This window comes from Trachypithecus francoisi, unplaced genomic scaffold, assembly GCF_009764315.1.
Source record: "Trachypithecus francoisi isolate TF-2019V2 unplaced genomic scaffold, Tfra_2.0 Lachesis_group11, whole genome shotgun sequence".
Taxonomy (NCBI): domain Eukaryota; kingdom Metazoa; phylum Chordata; class Mammalia; order Primates; family Cercopithecidae; genus Trachypithecus; species Trachypithecus francoisi.
In genome coordinates, this window is record NW_022681456.1 from 18,722,230 (window position 1) to 18,740,403 (window position 18,174).

At 43.5% G+C, this 18,174-nt stretch overlaps 1 protein-coding gene across 2 annotated transcripts in view; it reads left to right on the top strand.

Moving 5' to 3' along the window:
- The window catches only part of TBX5 (T-box transcription factor 5), a 54,107-nt gene that overhangs the window by 19,168 nt on the left and 16,765 nt on the right, over positions 1 to 18,174 (top strand). For both annotated transcript variants that reach the window (XM_033220477.1, XM_033220476.1), the window contains exon 7: positions 3,438 to 3,529. In XM_033220477.1, coding sequence (XP_033076368.1) covers positions 3,438 to 3,529 — 92 coding nt within the window. The remainder of the gene's footprint in view (positions 1 to 3,437; positions 3,530 to 18,174) is intronic.

Genomic DNA, 18,174 nt, shown 5'->3' on the forward strand with positions numbered 1-18,174 from the left:
CAAAGAATAAATAAATAAATAATCTGAAAGCTAAAGGAATAGACACAGTTAAACAAAAATGGGCTGGGTGTGGTGGCTCACACCTGTAATCCTAACAATTTGGGAGGCCAAGGCTACAGGATTGCTTGAGCCCAAGAGTTCAAGACCAGCCTGGGCAACATAGTGACACTCTGTCTTTCTGAAAACCCAAATAAAAAAAAAGGTTGAGGGAGGGAGAATGTGTACACACACACACACACACACACACACACACACGTGGATACTTTAAAAATATTTTAAAATAGACTTTAGGGTAGCCATAGCAGCTCATGCCTATAATCTCAGCACTTTGGAAGGCCAAAGCGGGAGGATCACTCGAGCTTGGGAGGTCAATGCTGTAGTGAGCTATGATCACTCCACTGCACTCCAGTCTGGGTAACAGAGTGAGACCCTGCCTCAAAATACATACATACATACATACATACATATATACTTGGCTCAGCTGGGCATGGTAGCTCATGTCTGTAATCCCAACAGTTTGGGAGGCCAAGGCAGGCAGATCACCTGAGATTAGGAGTTTGAGACCAGCCTGGTCAACATGGTGAAACCTCTTCTCTACTAGAAATACAAAATTAGTCAGGCGTGGTGGCAGGCACACGTAATCCCAACTACTTGGGAGGCTGAGACACGAGAATCGCTTGAATCCAGGAGGCGGGGGTCACAGTGAGCCGAGATTGTGCCACTGTACTCCAGCTTGAGTGACAGAGTGAGACTCCATTAAAAAAAAAACAAAAACAAAAACAAGCAAAAAACAAACAAACAAAAAAACAAAGAAAACCTGGTGGGCACAGTGGCTTGGCCTGTAATCTCTGTACTTTGGGAGGCCGAGGCAGGAGGATTGCTTGAGCTCAGGAGTTCCAGACCAGCTTGGACAACACGGCAAAACCTCATCTCAACTTAAACTAAAAATAAAAATAAAAAAAATTTAGCCAAGCATGGTGGTGCATGCCTGTGGTCCCAGCTGCTTGGGGTACTGAGGTAGGAAGATTGCATGAGCCCAGGAGTTTGAGGCTGCAGTGAGCTATGTTTGCACTCCAGCACTCCAGCCTGGGTGTTAGATTGAGGCCCCATATCCAAACAAAACAAAACAAAAAGGTTTCATTTTTTAGAGCAGCTTGGGGTTCACAGCAAAGTTGTGCAGAACATACCAAGATTTCCCCTATAGCTTCTCCCCACCACATGCATGGCCTCCCCCACCATGGACATCCTGCATCAGAGTGGAACATTTGTTGCAGTTGATGAGCCTACATTGACACATCATCATCACCCAGAGTGCATAGTTCACATTAGAGCCCACTCTTGATGTTGTACCTTCCATGGGTTTGGACAAATGCATAATGACGTGTATCCTCCTTTATAGTATCATAGGGAGTAGTTTCACAACCCTAAAAATCCTCTGGGCTCTGCCTGTTCATCCTTCCCTCTTTCCGACCTGTGGCAACCACTGACCTTTTAACTGACTCCACAGTTTTGCCTTTTCTAGAATGTTGTATAGTTGGAATCATATATCTTAAAATATTAATTGTATGTTTGTGTTTATGGTGAATACACATGGGTACACATACATACAATAATTTTACTTTCAATATAGAGTCTTGGGGTTAGAGGTAAACCTTGTAGGTCATCTCTTCCAGAAAGCAGAGCAGACAAAAATTCCTCCTCTCTTCAAATGAAGAAATTAGAGGGTATATTCATTTATCAAGCATAGTTTCTTAAATCTGTAACTATACTACTGGGATAGACTCTAGATGATTTTTAGGGATACTTGAATATGATGAAATCACAGAGAAACTTTCTTTCTTTCTTTTTTCTTTCCTTTTCTTTTCTTTTCTTTCTTTCGTTGTTTTTTTTTTTTTTGAAATGGCGTTTTGCTCTGTTGCCTAAGCTGGAGTACAGCGGTGTGATTTCAGCTCACTGCAACCTCTGCCTCCTGGGTTCAAGTGATTCACCTGCCTTAGCCTCTGGAGTAGTTGGGATTACAGGAGCCTGCCACCATGCCTAGCTATTTATTTGTTTGTTTGTTTGTATTTTTTGTAGAGATGGGGTTTCACCATCTTGGCCAGGCTGGTCTTGAACTTCTGACCTCAAGTTATCCACCCACCGTGGCTTCCCAAAGTGCTGGGATTACAAGCATGAGCCACCATGCCTGGCTGAAAGTTGTTCTTTTTAAAATTATCTTTCTAGTATTCTATTAGAGAGAGAGTCTCAGTTCAGTACTGGTTTGTGTTAACTACTCTAGAAGTGTCTAATTCCCATTTGCAACAAAGAGAAGGCAAGCTTTGGATATGAGTAGAGATAATTTCAAATGTTTGTTTTCTTCTTATTGAATAGCAAGTGATTCTAGTTTGTCATACAAAGAACTGACATCATATTTATGTGAAATAAATGTAAATTAAAAGTGGTTTGACTTAAATAAAAATGTTAAGCCAGCGTACAGGTGCTGTATAGATATGGCAATGATAGCGAAAGAAAACCCTGAATGACAGAAGTTTGAGTCATGCTGCTCTCATGTATATAACATGATTCTCTATGCTCTCTATGAAAATTCAGTTCACATGCAGTTTTTTAGGAAATACTTCTAGCAAACTCCATATGGATGCATTCTGTCACCTGGGTCTGCTACTGTACATTCACACTAATATAATGTGTTGATGGATTAAATTAAAGTTCTGGGCCTGGAACCAAAATGTGTAAAAAGACCCTGTTCTGTAACTACGCCTTGTATGTTGCAACACAGATTTCCAAGATAGAACCCTCTCTTCTTTGCTTTGGACGTTAAAGAGGTTTGGTGCTGTTCAGTAGCTATTATATATGTTATCATTATACATATTGGTGTTTTTTTCATTAGACACTATTTTCTACCAGAGCTAGCAAACGCTATCTGCAAAACTATGAAATGGACATGAAAAGAGGCATAATAGAATTTTTGAATGCAATAATCAAGACATGTTTTCTGCAGAAACACACGATGGAGTCAACCCTTCCAAATGGAGGTTACCACGCTGCCGGATGTGCAACAATCATGTCAGCATGCACAGCTTTCCAAAGGGGAGGGGGTACTGAGTATTGAGGACTAGATGGTGTTTAAAACACAAAATGCAAGATTGGAAAAAAAAAAAAAAAGGAACCCGGCTGGAATGATGCAGAGTATGACTCCAATTAATGGGTAAACCAAAGCCAGGTGTTTTTCCCCCTTTTAAAAGCAGTCCAATGGAGGACATTTTTCAAAGCCTCCACTTGAATGAAGTGGTGGGTCCCGTTGACGTGACTGGCTTAATTTGCTTCTTTTGGTTGCCAGAGGCTGCATTTCCATGACATTTATTATTAGCTCATGTCCCGAGGTGGTCTCGCAGCAATCAAGTGAAAACCAGCTTGCTCTCTCTCCCTCTTTCCTTCAGATCACGCAATTAAAGATTGAGAATAATCCCTTTGCCAAAGGATTTCGGGGCAGTGATGACATGGAGCTGCACAGAATGTCAAGAATGCAAAGGTAGGAAAGTGGATTCCTCAACTTTCTCCTCCACACATACCCCTCAAATTACCCAGGTAAGCCAGCAGCAACCCAGCACCTCCCTCCACTAGCCTTCCTGCCCACAGAATGCCAGGCACAGAGAAATGGGGAGAATGAGCCTCCTCTGTCCCATTTTTTGCTAACCCTCACATGTGGTTGACACCATTGGGCAACCTGGAGAATACATTTTCTAGTGGAGAGAAGGTACAAAGAGTTTGGCATTCTCCATTCTCCCAGGGAACAGAAGGTACAGCTTTCTCTTCTTTCTCTGCTGTCTCTCTCCCTGTAGGGAAACACTTTCTCTTTTTCTTCCCATAAGTCACAGCCGATGAATGCTTTTTTTTTTTTTTGGCAACAGCTCTTGGTAAATGAAAGAGAAGTTAATGACTTGATTTCCTGAGGGTGAAATACAGACAAACTTGATACCATGTGGTGTCCAGGGCACTGGAGGATTGGAAGCTGGTGCTAAAAATTGCTCGGTATTTTTACATATCCTGTGGTCATAGTTGCTGATATGATGAATAGAACGGGCTATAGCAAATGTACTTAGTGGGAATTTGGTCTGATTTGAAAGGATTGTACAAGCATTGCCAATTTTGTGGAACATTCTCTCTACCTCTTGATGTGCTTCCAAAATAACTTACCATATGGCAAGCGAATTAGAAATACATCTTGATCCCTCTGACCAAGAAGGTTTGTGTGGTGTGTGTGTGTGTGTGTGTGTGTGTGTGTGTGTGTTTTCTCTTTTTTCTGTTTGGTGGGCTTAGTGTTTCAAAATAAAATGAGATCATTTCGGATGTTTTCCTTATCCTTCCTGGAAGACATGGAAAGGGAGAGTCTGGCAGATAGACAGATATATTCATTCAAAGAAAGATAAGAGACCTATAAGAACAGAAAGGGAGAAAGACCTTAGATCTGTGGTTTTAATATTAGGTTTAGGAATACATGCAGTGGAAAAATTGTTTTTAGATAGTAGGCTTATCAGGTCAAATTTTGCGTGCTTTTTAAAAAATAATGCTAGCCCAGGTGGCATGTTCCTGTAGCCCCAGCTACTCAGAAGGCTGAGGCAGGAGGATCTCTTGAACCCAGGAATTCGAGGCTGCAGTGAGCTATGATCACACTACTGCACTGCAGTCAGGACAACATAGCAAGACCCTGTCTCCAAATATTAAAGAAAAACAAGACAATGACCGTGTTTCCAAACATTAAAGAAAACAAGAACTGTGGTACATGTGTGCACATGTTCCTGTTTTCATAAATTGGTTTCCTGTGGATTCCTGTTTGTATAAATTGGTTTCCTTCAAGATTGTGGACTCACAAGGTACTTTTTGTGGCTAAAATAGGCAAGTTCTGAGTCTGCTATTTAAAATTTATTTTTGGTTTTAAGCATCTACATTTTGAAATTGGGTCATAGGGTCGTTGGAAAAGATGACAACAAATACCGTGTTTTAGCTGAGAGAGGTTCAATTACTCATGACCCTGGGCTCAGAGTGCCAACTTTTTGTTCCTATCCCATTCTGATGGTGATTTGCCATTAAGGTAGCTTAGTCATTGCCAAACAGAGTCACCTCTCAGACCTACAGGCCAAGTTCCTGCTGTGCAGGTGGGAGCTGAAGGGAAATCGCCTGTTCCAGCCTGCAATCAAAGGGTTTCATCATCTCTCACTGCTTCCCTCCTTTTTACAAGGTCAAGAGCAGGGGCTGAATAATAGATTTAAGGTGTCTTGAATCATCCCTTCAAACTTTACCAGTTACCATGTCCTACTGATCATACCTTCTAGCATAACTCAGAATTCAGCCCTCTTCTGCCAGGGTGCTAACTCTAGCCGCCACCAGCCTCCTAACTGATTGAGACCTAAATTCAGTCCTTGTCTCCTCTAGGGACTTTCTTTAGGCAGCCACCAAAGAGATCTTTGTAAAACACAAATCAGGCAAGGTCTCTTTGCAATGGAGAACATGTTCAAGCCCCCTGTTGCCCTTGGTATAAGGTTTGGACTCTTTTGCCTGCTTGGCCATGCCCTTCCCATCTGGCCTGGCCACCCCTCCTAGGTTTGTCCTTCACCAGTGTCCCCCTAATATGTGTCAATCATGCTAAAGGAAAGGCTTCAAACCTGTGTTCTTTCCTTTATTTTTGGCCCTTCGAACACACATTTGGTCTGCGTCAAACTCTTTCCCCTCCTTCTCACTAGGCCATCTCCCAGCCATCACTGGGTCTCCTTGTAGCTTTTCCTTCCTCCAAGAAGCTTTCCCTGGCCACAGACTGTGTGGTCAGCCCATGTCTCCCACCAGGACTCCTCCTGGGAATCAGCCACTCAAACTTTACCAGTTGCCCTCCAGGCTTTTCTGTGTCCGACTCAGGCCCAGAACTTGGGAAGCTGATTGGACAGATGACAGCCGGCCATGAAAGGAGAGACAGGTGGGCACGTGCAGGTATGTGAGAGCTCAGATGTTAGTCATCAAGGGAGTCTTTCCTAAAGCCTTTTTGTTTTTTGTTTTTTGATAGGATCTCACTCTGTTGCTCAGGCTCGAATGCAGTGGCATGATCTCAGCTCACTGCAGCCCCGACATCCACAGGCTCAGGTGATCCTTCCACCTCCCAAGAACCTAGGACTGCAGGCATGCACTGCCGTGCCCAGCTAAATTTGTATGTTTTAATTTTATTATTATTACTTTTTTGCAACGGATTCTCCATGTGTCACCCAGGCTGGAGTGCAGTGGCATGATCTCCACTCACTGCAACCTCAGCCTCCTGGGTTCAAACGATTCTCCTCCCTCAGCCTCCTGAATAGCTGGGATTACAGGCGTTTACCACCATACCTGGCTAATTTTTGTGTTTTAGTAGAGATGGGGTTTCACCATGCTGGCCAGGCTGGTCTCAAACTCCAGACCTCAGGCAATCCACCCACCTCGGCCTCCCAAAGTGCTTGAATTACAGGCATGAGCCACCATGTCTGGCCTAAATTTGTATTTTTTGTAGAGACAGGGTTTCACCATGCTGCCCAGGCTGGCCTAGAACCCCTGGACTCAAGTGATCTTCCTGCTTCAGCCTCCCAAAGTGCTGGGATTACAGACATTATCCATAGCCCCTGGCCAACTCTCCTAAAGTTCTAAACACATGTTCATTTTGTTTGTTTACTTACTTCTTGATTGATTGATTGATATTGAGACAGGGCCTCGCTCTGTTGCCCAGGCTGGAGGGCAGCGGTTCGATCACGGCTCACTGCAGCCTCAACCTTCCAGGCTTAAGTGATCCTCTGGCTTCAGCCTCCCAAGGAGCTGGGTGTCCAGGCACATGCCACCACATCCAGCTAATTTTTGTATTTTTTGTAGAGGTAGGATCTCCCCAGTTTGCCCAGGCTGGTCACACAGCTGTTTATATATTTAGGCAGATGACTCCTCATTGGCCTAAATTGGCTGTTCTAATCATCTGTCAAGGTATTGTAGATCGCTTGAGGCCTGGACTAGGTGTCCTTAATGGGTAGGAACTTTGCAGACAGAATGGAGGAAAGTTTGGCTAGTCATCAGTAGAAAGCCAGTAATTGACGTGTTGAGTCAAACCACTCAGCCTAAGAGCCATGTGTGTCTTTGGGGCCATGTTAGGAGTTGCCCCAGAAACCAGAGGGCTGAACTAACCACTGATGGGTTGGGGGAGTAGACGAGGTCATTGGCCAAGGTCTCTGGACATGTCCTTGGGGAAGGAGAAAGAGTGAAGAAGAGTGGTTCCAACAGAGGGCTTTGGAGTCAGACAAACCTGGGGTCAATTCTTGCTCTGCATTTATCAGTATGTGCCCTGGGGTAAGTGACTTAACCTCATGGAACCTCAGTATTCTCATCTAAAGAAGAGGCATAGATAAGTATAGCCTCTACTTTCTAGGGTTCCTGTAAAAATTATATGAGCAAAGGCCTACAGAGTGCTTGATTCCTAGTCTAATATTCAGTAAAATTTAACCAATTTGGGGGACAACTCCCCACTACTCCCAATTTTGCCCTTGTCCAGAATTTATTTTGGGTCATTTTCCCAACCCCCATGTTGCAGTCAGTAGTGGCAAGTGGGGAATATGACTCTCCAGAGTCAGCCTTGATAACAGCCAGGCAGGAATGGCAGGCTCACTGCTAATCTTGTAATCCTGTTTCCTGTCCCCTACACACCCGGTGACAGCTGGCTATGGGAGAAAAGCAGGAGGGATGAAATTTCCTCTAATTCCAACAATTGGAAGAAGGGAGTGAGGTGGGGTTACAGATAGTTAAGCATTACCTTGCACTTATTCCACAGAAAGGACTTTTGGATTCGCTTGGCAAATGTCTGGCCGTTCCCGCCTCTAGCTCTTGGCCCAATTCCCTGTGTTTGGAAAACGCAGATGATGTCTTCATTATTTTCCAACATTTTTTAATGGTTCCTAGTTACAGGAGCAATCACTGCTTATTATAAAAATTTGGGAGCTATGGGAAGCACAAGGCATAAAGTCTTTTAAACATCCTGTCTCAAGCAGACCAATTAAAGGGTGTGCCAATGTTATTTAGAAAGGTTAATCAATCTGTGGCTTAAAAAAATATATAATCCTAAAAACTAATATTTCCCCAAATTTCAGTACCCTTAGATTGGTGACAAAGGATTTTTTTTTTTTTTTTACCTTTTTTTTTTTTATTTTTTTTATTTTTTTTATTTTTTTATTTTTATTTTTATTTTTATTATACTTTAAGTTCTAGGGTACATGTGCATAACGTTTATATCATGTATAACTCCCCAAAGGATTTTTTTAAATAAAAACTATTTATTTATTTATGTAGGACAGGGTCATTCCCTGTCACCCAGGCTGGCATGCAGTGGCACAATCATAGCTCACTGCAGCCTCGAACTCCTGAGCTCCAGCAATGCTCCTGCCTTAGCGTCTGAAGTAGCTGTACTACAGGTGCATACCACCATGCCCAGCGATGGAATCTCACTATGTTGCCCAGGTTGGTTTCAAACTCCTCGTCTCAAGCAGTCCTCATGTCTTGGCCTTCTAAAGCACGGGAATTACAGATTTAAGATGGTGCACAGACCCATGGACACATCAGGCCTGTGATTTCATAGATGTTATTGCTCACAATGAGACTGAGTTATAGGAAAGGAAGAAAAGAAGGAAGCTATGAAGGGAGGGGAATTAAGGCTGATTAAAGAGGAAATATTAACTGAATAGCAGAATGGCTGGTAACAAGGTTTGGGGAACGTTGTCAAGATAGTATGCAAACCACAGAAATTTGAGAAACACACATAAAAGCTCAACCACCTACAAAGAAAGGCTTGAGAGTGCCATTACTGTCTGAAACCATCGAGGCCCTGGTTTTTCATAGAACAACTCTTTCTTTGGACTTGGCTTCGGTCTTCAAGATGTATTCAAACAAGTTCTAAACTTCCTAGGAGCCAAAGGGGCTAGAGCTGGGACTGGGGCAGAGTAGGCTTTATGGAGAGGGTAGAAGTAGGCCTCGTAGAGAGAATGGGACCTCAATCTGTTGGGAAGAAGGGTTTTCTGGGTTGGAACAAGGAAGAAGTGAACAGGGGTCTGGAAGTCTAGGGGGCTGGAGTAGGGATCAGATTCTGAAGATCTCTGAAGGCCAGCTGGAGTGGCTCTATGACAGGTATGAGGAGAGCTGCTCCTAGAAGCGTGGAATTGTAGAGCTAGAAGGGACTCCAGGAGACAGCATCTGATCCACCTGCTCCCTTTTGCAGAATGGGAAACTGAGGCCCAGAGACTCATTTACTTATTCAGTTTTTGATCTGATTTGTTTATGCAACTAAAACGTTTGTTAAGTGTTTGCTGTATGCCAAGCACTAGGCATACAAGGATGAATCAACACACAGGGGACCAGGGTCCATGGACGGAAACAGGCTCAGGAGCTGGGGTCCAGACTACTGCCCTGAGCAGCTCCGGGGCTTTTCTACTCCACAGAGTGTCTGTTTCCTCATCTGTTAGAAGGAAATCATTACATAGCCTACCTCCAGGCCTGTTGCAAGGATGAAATGAGGTAACACATGTGTACTGATTATTATTGCTGCATAGCAAATGACTCCCAAGCTTAAGCTGGGCTGGCTGGGATACCCTGGCTTCCAAACTATCCCATCTGTTCTCTGTGTGTGATGCTACCAGGCCAGCCAAAGTGTCTCACCTGAGACAACTTTCCCCCACAACCCATTGGGACTCTTCTAACAGAGGAAGGCAGTATAGGCAACCACAGTGCTTCCACAAAGAGCTCCCAGACCATCAAAGTCCCCAAGTTCCCTACAGTTGCAATCTGCTAGCCCCCAGTAATGTTCCATAAATGCTGCTCATGGTGGAAAGACCAGGCCTTGCTGGTCGCTACTGTGTGAAAGGGGAAGCAGGAAGCACCAAGGAGGCACTTTTATTTTGTCTGTGATTGGTGGGTCATTCTTTTTGGAAGGACTCAGCTGTGCAGTTCTTGCTGGCCATCAGATGGTGGCTGGGCTGCAGGTGTCGGAAGGCAGATCAGGCAGGATGTCCAGCTTGGCACACTCCTGTGACCCACAGTTGATGCTGCTTTTGGATGGGACCTCAGCTGTTGTCCACTGAAAAATCAAAATGTGGCCTGTCCAGCAAGGCAGACTCAGGATATTCAGACTTTCTCATGGGAAGTGGAAGTGGAAGTGCCTGGTCCTTGCTGACTGAACCTCGGAGGACAGGTAGTATCACTTCTGCTGCATTCTTTTGGTTGAATGTGACTCACTCAGGGGGTTCAGATCCAGGGAGTTTGAGACCAGCCTGGACAACGTGGTGAAACCCCATCTCTACTAAAAACATAAAAAATTAGCAGGGTGTGGTGGCACGCACCTGTAATTCTTGCTACTTGGGAGTCTGAGGTGGGAGGATTACTTGAATCCAGGAGGTAGAGGTTGCAGTGAGCCCAGATCGTGCCATTGCACTCCAGCCTGGGCAACAAGAGTGAAACTCCATCTCGAAGAAAAAAAAAACCAAACAAATAGAAAACAGATTCAAGGAGGTAGGACAAGTTCTCTCCTCTACCTAGAAGGAGTGTCAAGGAACGTCTCGACGCGTTTTAAAACTGCTTCAGCAGGCATGGAAGCACATAGCACAGTGTCTGGTCCAGAGGGATGCTCAATCGCCAGTAGGTGTTAAGATACAGTCCATGGTCTGGCGAAACCAGATGCCAGGTTGACTTGCCCAAAGTCACACAGTTAGTTTGGATGAAGGGGCCTGCCTGGCTGCAGGTTTGCTTTCTTCAGGATGGAGGGAACCCCCTTTCCACTAATCTGGGCTGCTGCTCGTCTTCTTGTAAACGTAAACCCCAGAATATGAACAAGCAATATCAAAGTCCTTCATCTCGGTATTTATTACCTCACCTCACCTCACACAGGATGGCCATGAGCAATGACTGGTCTTTTCACCATAAGAAGTATTTATGGAGCGTTTTCAGGGGGGTTAGTAGATGATGGATTGGGGGGCTTGGTTGGCCTCAGAGTTCTTCATGGAAGAAATAAAGCTCCTTTTACTTCCTTGCTCTCTTAGTGTGCTGCAGACAGCATCAGGGGGCGTGGTCCCTGAACATGAGGGGTACTTTGAGGCTCTGCTTTGGGTGACTGGGATCTGAGCCACCCAACCAGAGAGTGCATGGGAAAGCTTGGAGTCCAGGATGTCTCAGTCAGACTGAAGCCCACCCATTACTCAGCTCCATTTTGATTATTGAGAGGACTCTACACAGCCACATTGGGAACTAGCCAACCTCTCCTGCCTCTATGGGTGCTTATTTTCACCCTCTCCACCTTGTTCCTCTAGGGCAGGGCTTCTGAAAATAGGTGCAAGACTCCTTTTGAAAATCTAATTAAAGCAAGAGACCCTCTGAAAGACTCATAATATATGAATAGAGAAAAAAAATTCAGGCTAGGTGTGGTGGCTCATGTGTGTAATCTCAGCACTTTGGGAGGCTGAGACAGGAGGAGGATTGCTTGAGATCAGGAGTTTGAGACCAACCAGAGCAACATAGAAAGATCCTGTCTCTAAAAAAAAAGAAAGAAAGAAAGAAAAAGAAAAAGAAAAGAAATGATAAAGATTAAAAAAAAAAAGATTAACTGGACGTGATAGCATGTTTCTGTATTTCCAGTTACTCTGGAGGCTGAGACAGGAGGATTGCTTGAGCCCAGGAGTCTGAGGCTGCAGTGAGCTATGATTATGCCGCTGCATTCAAGCCTGAGCAACAGAGCAAGATGCTGTCTCAATTAAAAAAATTCAAACAATTTCAAGTGATGTATGAGGCCTGGGTCTCCTAAAAGTTTAAAATTCTTCTATTTGAACCTTCCCTCTTCTATTCCTTCCTTCCTGATTTTAAATTAATTTTCAGCTCTTAACCTCAAATGATCATTTTCAAAATGAAGGCTTAGCACTCTTGTGTTCTCCTGCTTGTGGTTAAAGGTAATCTGAATGCCCAATTAATGAGAAGTGGTTTTCCAGACAACGTTAGACAACCTTCTGGAGATGGCATTAACTCCCCTCTTAGGGTTGTAATTTACCTAGCCACATGGCTTCCTCCAGGGAAGCAGTGCATTTATGTAAAACAAGAGAGGGGTTGTGTCTGGGGAGCTGAGCCAGCCTAAGTGAAGCTGTAACATTGAGTTGTTTTTCTGAAAGGATCTCATCTTGGATCATGGCTATTTATCAAGGCATGGATGCTCAGAACCCACCCCCTCCCACATTCCCGCTTTCCCACTCAGGTACCCCCACCCCTACCCAACCCATCCCCAGCATATCTGCTATTCAGGAACAGGGCTGGGAGCAACTCACTCACCCATCCGTGTTTTTCCTCATCTTTAATGAGGTGTAATTGACAAAAAGTGTGTATACTTAGGTTATACAACTTGGAATAGTTTAATATATGTAAATATGAGATAATTACCATGCTCAAGCTAATTCACATATTCAGCACCTCATATAGTTACCATTTTATTTTCTTGTGTGTGTGTGTGTGTATGTATATATATGAGAATATTTAAGATGTACCCTCTTAGTTAATTTTAAGTACACAATACTGTGCTGTTAACTGTATTCACATTGCTGTACATTAGCTCTCCAGGAATTACGTCTCTTGTATAACTGAAACTTTGTATGCTTTGACCAACATCTCCCCATTTCCCCTCTCCCCAGCTCCTGGCAACCACCATTCTCCTCTCCACTGCTACAGGTTTGACTATTTTAGATTACACCTATAAGTGAGTCATGTCATGTTGATCTTTGCGTGTCTGACTTGTTTCACTTAACGTAAATGTCCTCCAGGTTCATTCATGTTGTCTCAAATGAGAGAATTTCCTTCTTTATTTTTAAGGCTGAATAGTATTCTAGAGTGTGTTTGTATATATACACACACCACATTTTCTTCATCCATTCATCCACTCATGGATGAATCATCCACTCATGGATCCTGAGTATCATGGATACTCAGGCTGATTCCATATCTTGGCTCTTTTGAATCATGCTGCAATGATCATAGGAATGTAGGTATTTCTTTAAGATACTGATTTCATTTCCTTTGGGTGTATATCTAGAAGAGGAATATATATATATCCCTGGGTCATATAACAGTTCTATTTTTTGGTTATTTATTTATTGTTTTGTTTTGAGACAAGGTCTTATGCTGTTGCCCAGGCTGGAGTGTGTGGCATGATCAGAGCTCATTACAGCTTCCACTTCCTGGGCTCAAGCAATCCTCCCACCTCAGCCCTCTAAGTAGCTGGGACTATAGGCACGTGCCACCATGCCTTACTAATGTTTTTCAATTTCAGTAGAGACAAGACCTTGCTATGTTGCTCAGGCTAGTCTTCAACTCCTGAGCTCAAGTTATTCTCCTGCCTTGGCCTCCCAAAGTGCTGGGATGACAGAACGTGGGCCACTGCACCTGGATGATAGTTCTATTTTAAAATTTTTTGGGGAACCTCCATACTGTGTTCCATAGTGGCTTCACTAACTTATATTCCCACCAGCAGTGTGCAAGGATTCCTTTTTCTCCACACCCTTGCCAACATTTGTTACCTTTTGTCTTTTTGATGATAGCCATCCTGACAGGTATAAGGTGATATATCTCATGTGGCTTTGATTTGCATTTCCTCAATGAGTAGTGAAGTTGTACATTTTTACATTTTTAATATAACTCTTGTCTATTTGTATGTCTTCTTTTGAGAAATGTCTATTCAGGTCTTTTGCCCATTTTTTAATGGGATATTTTTCACCACTATTGAGTTGTATGTTTCATTCATCCACAATTGAGCAGTGTTTCTCAAACTTTTGGTAGACATCATAATTACCTGGGGGGCTTGTCAAAAAAGATTTCTAGGTCTCACTCTCAGAGATTTGAGTCAGTGGCTCCAGGGATGGATCAGAAACTGCCCTTCAACAATTTTCTCCAGTGGCTCTGATGGAGGTGTCCCCTGGTCACACCCGGATAATCCCTTGGTTCTAGGGAATGATTGACCACTAGAGAATGCAGATGAATACGTGATTGTATTTCTGCAAACAAAGCCCATGTATGGGCTGTTTTACATAAAAGGCAACCCTTTTCTCTACTTAGTACTCAACTCATACTGAACATTAGAATTATCTGTAGTTCTCCCCTCAGTGTTCTATTATGAAAAATTGAAGGTGTGTGAGAAACATTGAAGACTTATACAATGAGTGCCCATATACTCACTGCTTAGAGTCTACAGTTAAAATTTTGCTATATATTTGATCTACCACATATCCCTCCATTCATTCATCTATCCATCCATTCATCTATCCATGCTTCCATCCTTCCCTCCCTCCCTCCCTCCTTCTTTTTATTGATGTATTTCAAATTAAATTGCAGACATGGGTACATTTTACCCCAAACACTTCAGTGTGCAAATCATTAACTAGGACTCAATTTTTGTTCACACTCCTTTACTTTAGGTTGAATTTATACAGGGTGAAATGCACAAAGCTTAAGTACACCTCTCACTTTTTGGCACATGCACATACCTGTGAAACCTAAGCCCCTACCAAAACATAGAACATTCCCATTACCCCAGAAAATTCTCTCATTTCCCATCTCCTTAGTCACTCCCTGCCTCCTTCTCTTCACCAGAGGCAATCAATGTCCTGACTTTTTTTCACTATAGATTAGTTTTGTCTGTTACAGAATTTCATTATAAATAGGATCGTCCAGTGTATACCTTTCGTGGAATACTTCTTTCTCTTGGGAAGCTTTTAAAACTCCCAATGTCCATGCTGTTCCCTAGAACAATAACATCAAATTCCCTGGGGGTGAGTTTAGGTGTCAGTACATGTATTTTTAATTCCCCAGGTGACGATGGTATGCAGCCACGCTTGAAACTCCCCTAGAGGAAGTTCCTCGTCTTTGTCCATCCCCACCCTAAGCCATGTCCCCCAACCACCCAACCCCACTAATCAATATCCTCACATTAAAATTTTATTTCCCAAGAGACCCGCTACCTTGTAGTTGTTTTGAACAGGGAAGGAGGCAGAGTTTTATATTAGCACACAAAACATTTAGCATTCCTTCAGAAATAGTTGCTTTGGGTGACTTTGCCAAGGTCATCATCAGAAGCGAAGGTCACCAGGAAGTCCTTGGCTTACTTCTGAATGATCAATGGCCTTCACATGATTTTCCCTGGGACAAAAGATGACTCAAGACAATCCCTTTGGTACAGAAAGCAGTTTGAGAAAGCTGTAGCCTTCCAGCTTCCAGAATGACTGAGGCCTCAGAAGGCTCCTTCTTACCACCCTACCCCTGTTCCAAAATCATGTTAAAGAAAAGACTAAACCTAAGTCATAGTTAAGCTGGTTTAAATGGTTAGTTTTACAAGACTGGACTAAAATATTGAGCTGTTCAATTCAGTACTAGACTATTTGGTGAATTATTACCATAAATTCATTAAAAGTTTAGCTTGAGGCCGGGTGCAGTGGCTCACGCCTATAATCCTAGCACTTTGGGAGGCCGGGTGGGGGGGGCAGATCACAAGGTCAGGAGTTCAAGACCAGCCTGGCCAATATGGGTGAAACCCCATCTCTACTAAAAATACAAAATTTAGCCGGGCGTGGTGGTGGGCGCTTGTCGTCCCAGCTACTTGGGAGGCTGAGGCAGGAGAATCGCTTGAACCTGAGAGGCAGAGGTTGCAGTGAGCTGAGACTGCACCATTGCACTCCAGCCTGGATGACAGAGCGAGACTCCATCTCAAAAACAAACAAACTTTAGCTTGAATTGTCCTTTTATGTCTGTAGTTTTACAAAGTTTAGCTTGAATTGTCCTTTTATGTCTGTAGTTTTACATCTAGCTTTTACCTACAGGATCCACACCTACCCTGTGAGTTAGGCCTTTTGTTCTCCGTTATGCAAACAGGGAAACTGAGACAAAGGGTGATGTCATGAATTGTCCAAGAATCTTCCCCATGATTTCCAAACCATCTCTATAGTTTGAGTCAAAATCATTTTTTGAATCACAGACCCTTTTTGAGTAGCCAATGCAAATGTGAACCTCTTCCTTGAAAAAGTGACCAGCTCTAAATATTTGATATTTTTGGGTATTTATACCCATTTGAAGCCCTTGCTGGTTAAGAACCTCTTCTCCAAAATATAATGTATATTTACAAAATAGTGTTTATTGAGCAATGTGTCCCCAGTGTGTGTGTGTGTGTGTGTGTGTGTGTATGCTAAGCCTTTCCATGCATCATTTCATTTTATACCCCAAAGAGGTGGCTATTTTATTATCCACATTTTACAGACAGAAGACTGAGGCTTGGGAAAAGAAAGAACCTAGCCAGCAACGTAGTGGTCAACTTCGTGGCTGGATACTGAAGGAAGGCACATTCACCTAGTCTGACTTTGGAGCCTGAGCTTGATGCTACCACTCTGATACTATATTATCTACAGATTTAACAAGAGGGACCCAAGGCCCCAAACCAAAATTTGTATAAGTGGTGGGTACTTAAGGCCAGAAAGAGAAGTGCCTTTGAATTTCTTGGCATTCTTCAAGTCATATAGCCCTGGTTGAGTCAATAATGGGAAATTTAGGCCTTATAAGGTGGCTTATGCCTATTATCCCAGTGCTTTGGGAGGCAGAAGGGAATATCACTTGAGGCCGGATCAAAACCAACCTGGGTAACACAGCAAGACCCCATCTCTAGAAAAAAAATACAACTGTTGGCTGGGTGTGGTGACACATGCCTACAGTTCCAGCTACTTGGGAGGCTGACGCAGGAGGACCCCTTGAGCCCAGGAGCTTGGAGTCACTGTGAGCTATGTTCATGCCGCCACACTGCAGCCTGGACAACAGAGTGAGAGTTTGTCTTAAAAACAAACAAAAGAAAAAACCGACAATGGGAAAGTTTTATAACCTCTTTGTGCCCTCACCCCCATTCTTTTTTGAGATTTGTATAAATTTAGAGAGTACAAGGCTAGCTTTTATACATGGATCTATTGCATTGTGGTGAAGTCCGGCTTTTAGTGTAACTATCACTTTAATAGTATACATTGTATCCATTAAGTAATTTCTCATCCCTCACCTGCCTCCCACCCTTCTGAGCCTCCAGTATCTGCTATTCCGCACTCTATGCCCACGTTGTACACATTCTTTAGCTCCACTTATAAGTGAGAACATTGTGTCCCCTTATTCTCATCAGCAACATGGTACCCAGCGCCCTTCTCCAGCTTGCTGGTGTAGTGTAAACTGAGAAAGCACTTGGCAGACTTGAAGAGGCCAGTGATTATTCACTATTTGCATTAGGCTAAATCCAGCCTTGGGTGTGCCCTCCACAGTCCCTACTGTGTCCACGCATGTTAGATCAGAACAACTTCCTCAAGTTTATTAGAATGTTAATAAATCAAGAAAGCTCTCAAGGGGCGATGTGGCCCCCTTTTTAATTTTAATCACAGATTAAAATACTATTGAGAAAAGGAATTTGCTCCAAGAGAAGAGAGATTTTACAGTCCCTTGCCTTGCCCCAGTGCACTGCTTTAGTTGTTTGAAAAAGGCTGCCAGAAATTGGGTAAGGATCACCAGGGGAAAACAAACAAACACAAAAGTCCTAACATGCCAGCGCCCCTACCACCTGCTCCCGTGAAAAGGCCAATTCAGTCAGCTGTGGTGGAAAGCGTTCTCCGGGGTGTTCATTAGCTGGAGGGAGGCTGAGGATGCAGTTTGGCCATGGATTTCAATATTCCCTTGTAACGTTTTACAACCCAGACCCGGCGACAATGGCGTCATTCATTGCATTCGCTCACGTGGAACAGAACGTGAGAGAAGGGCAGAGCTGGGGAGAAGCTGGTCTGTGGGTGCTGATACCCAAGGCCAGCCGAGGTACTCAGGACCCCCTCGTGTTGGGGTGGGGGTGGGGCCCAGACTCTTGTCAGAGCTTGTCCGTGAGATACAGGTATAGCTGCTTGATACAGAGAGAGCAGTGAGATTTGACTGTTGCAAACTAAAGTCTCTGCAAACAGTAGAATTGATCAGTAGATCTTGCTATTGCCCGGGTGGAGCCAATGTTCAATTCTCTCATTACCGGCATGCTTTCTAAAGTGGGATTTGCTAATTAGTTGGTATGGAGGTAACAATTGCTTATTATTAAGTATTAGGTGGCTGAAATAGTGG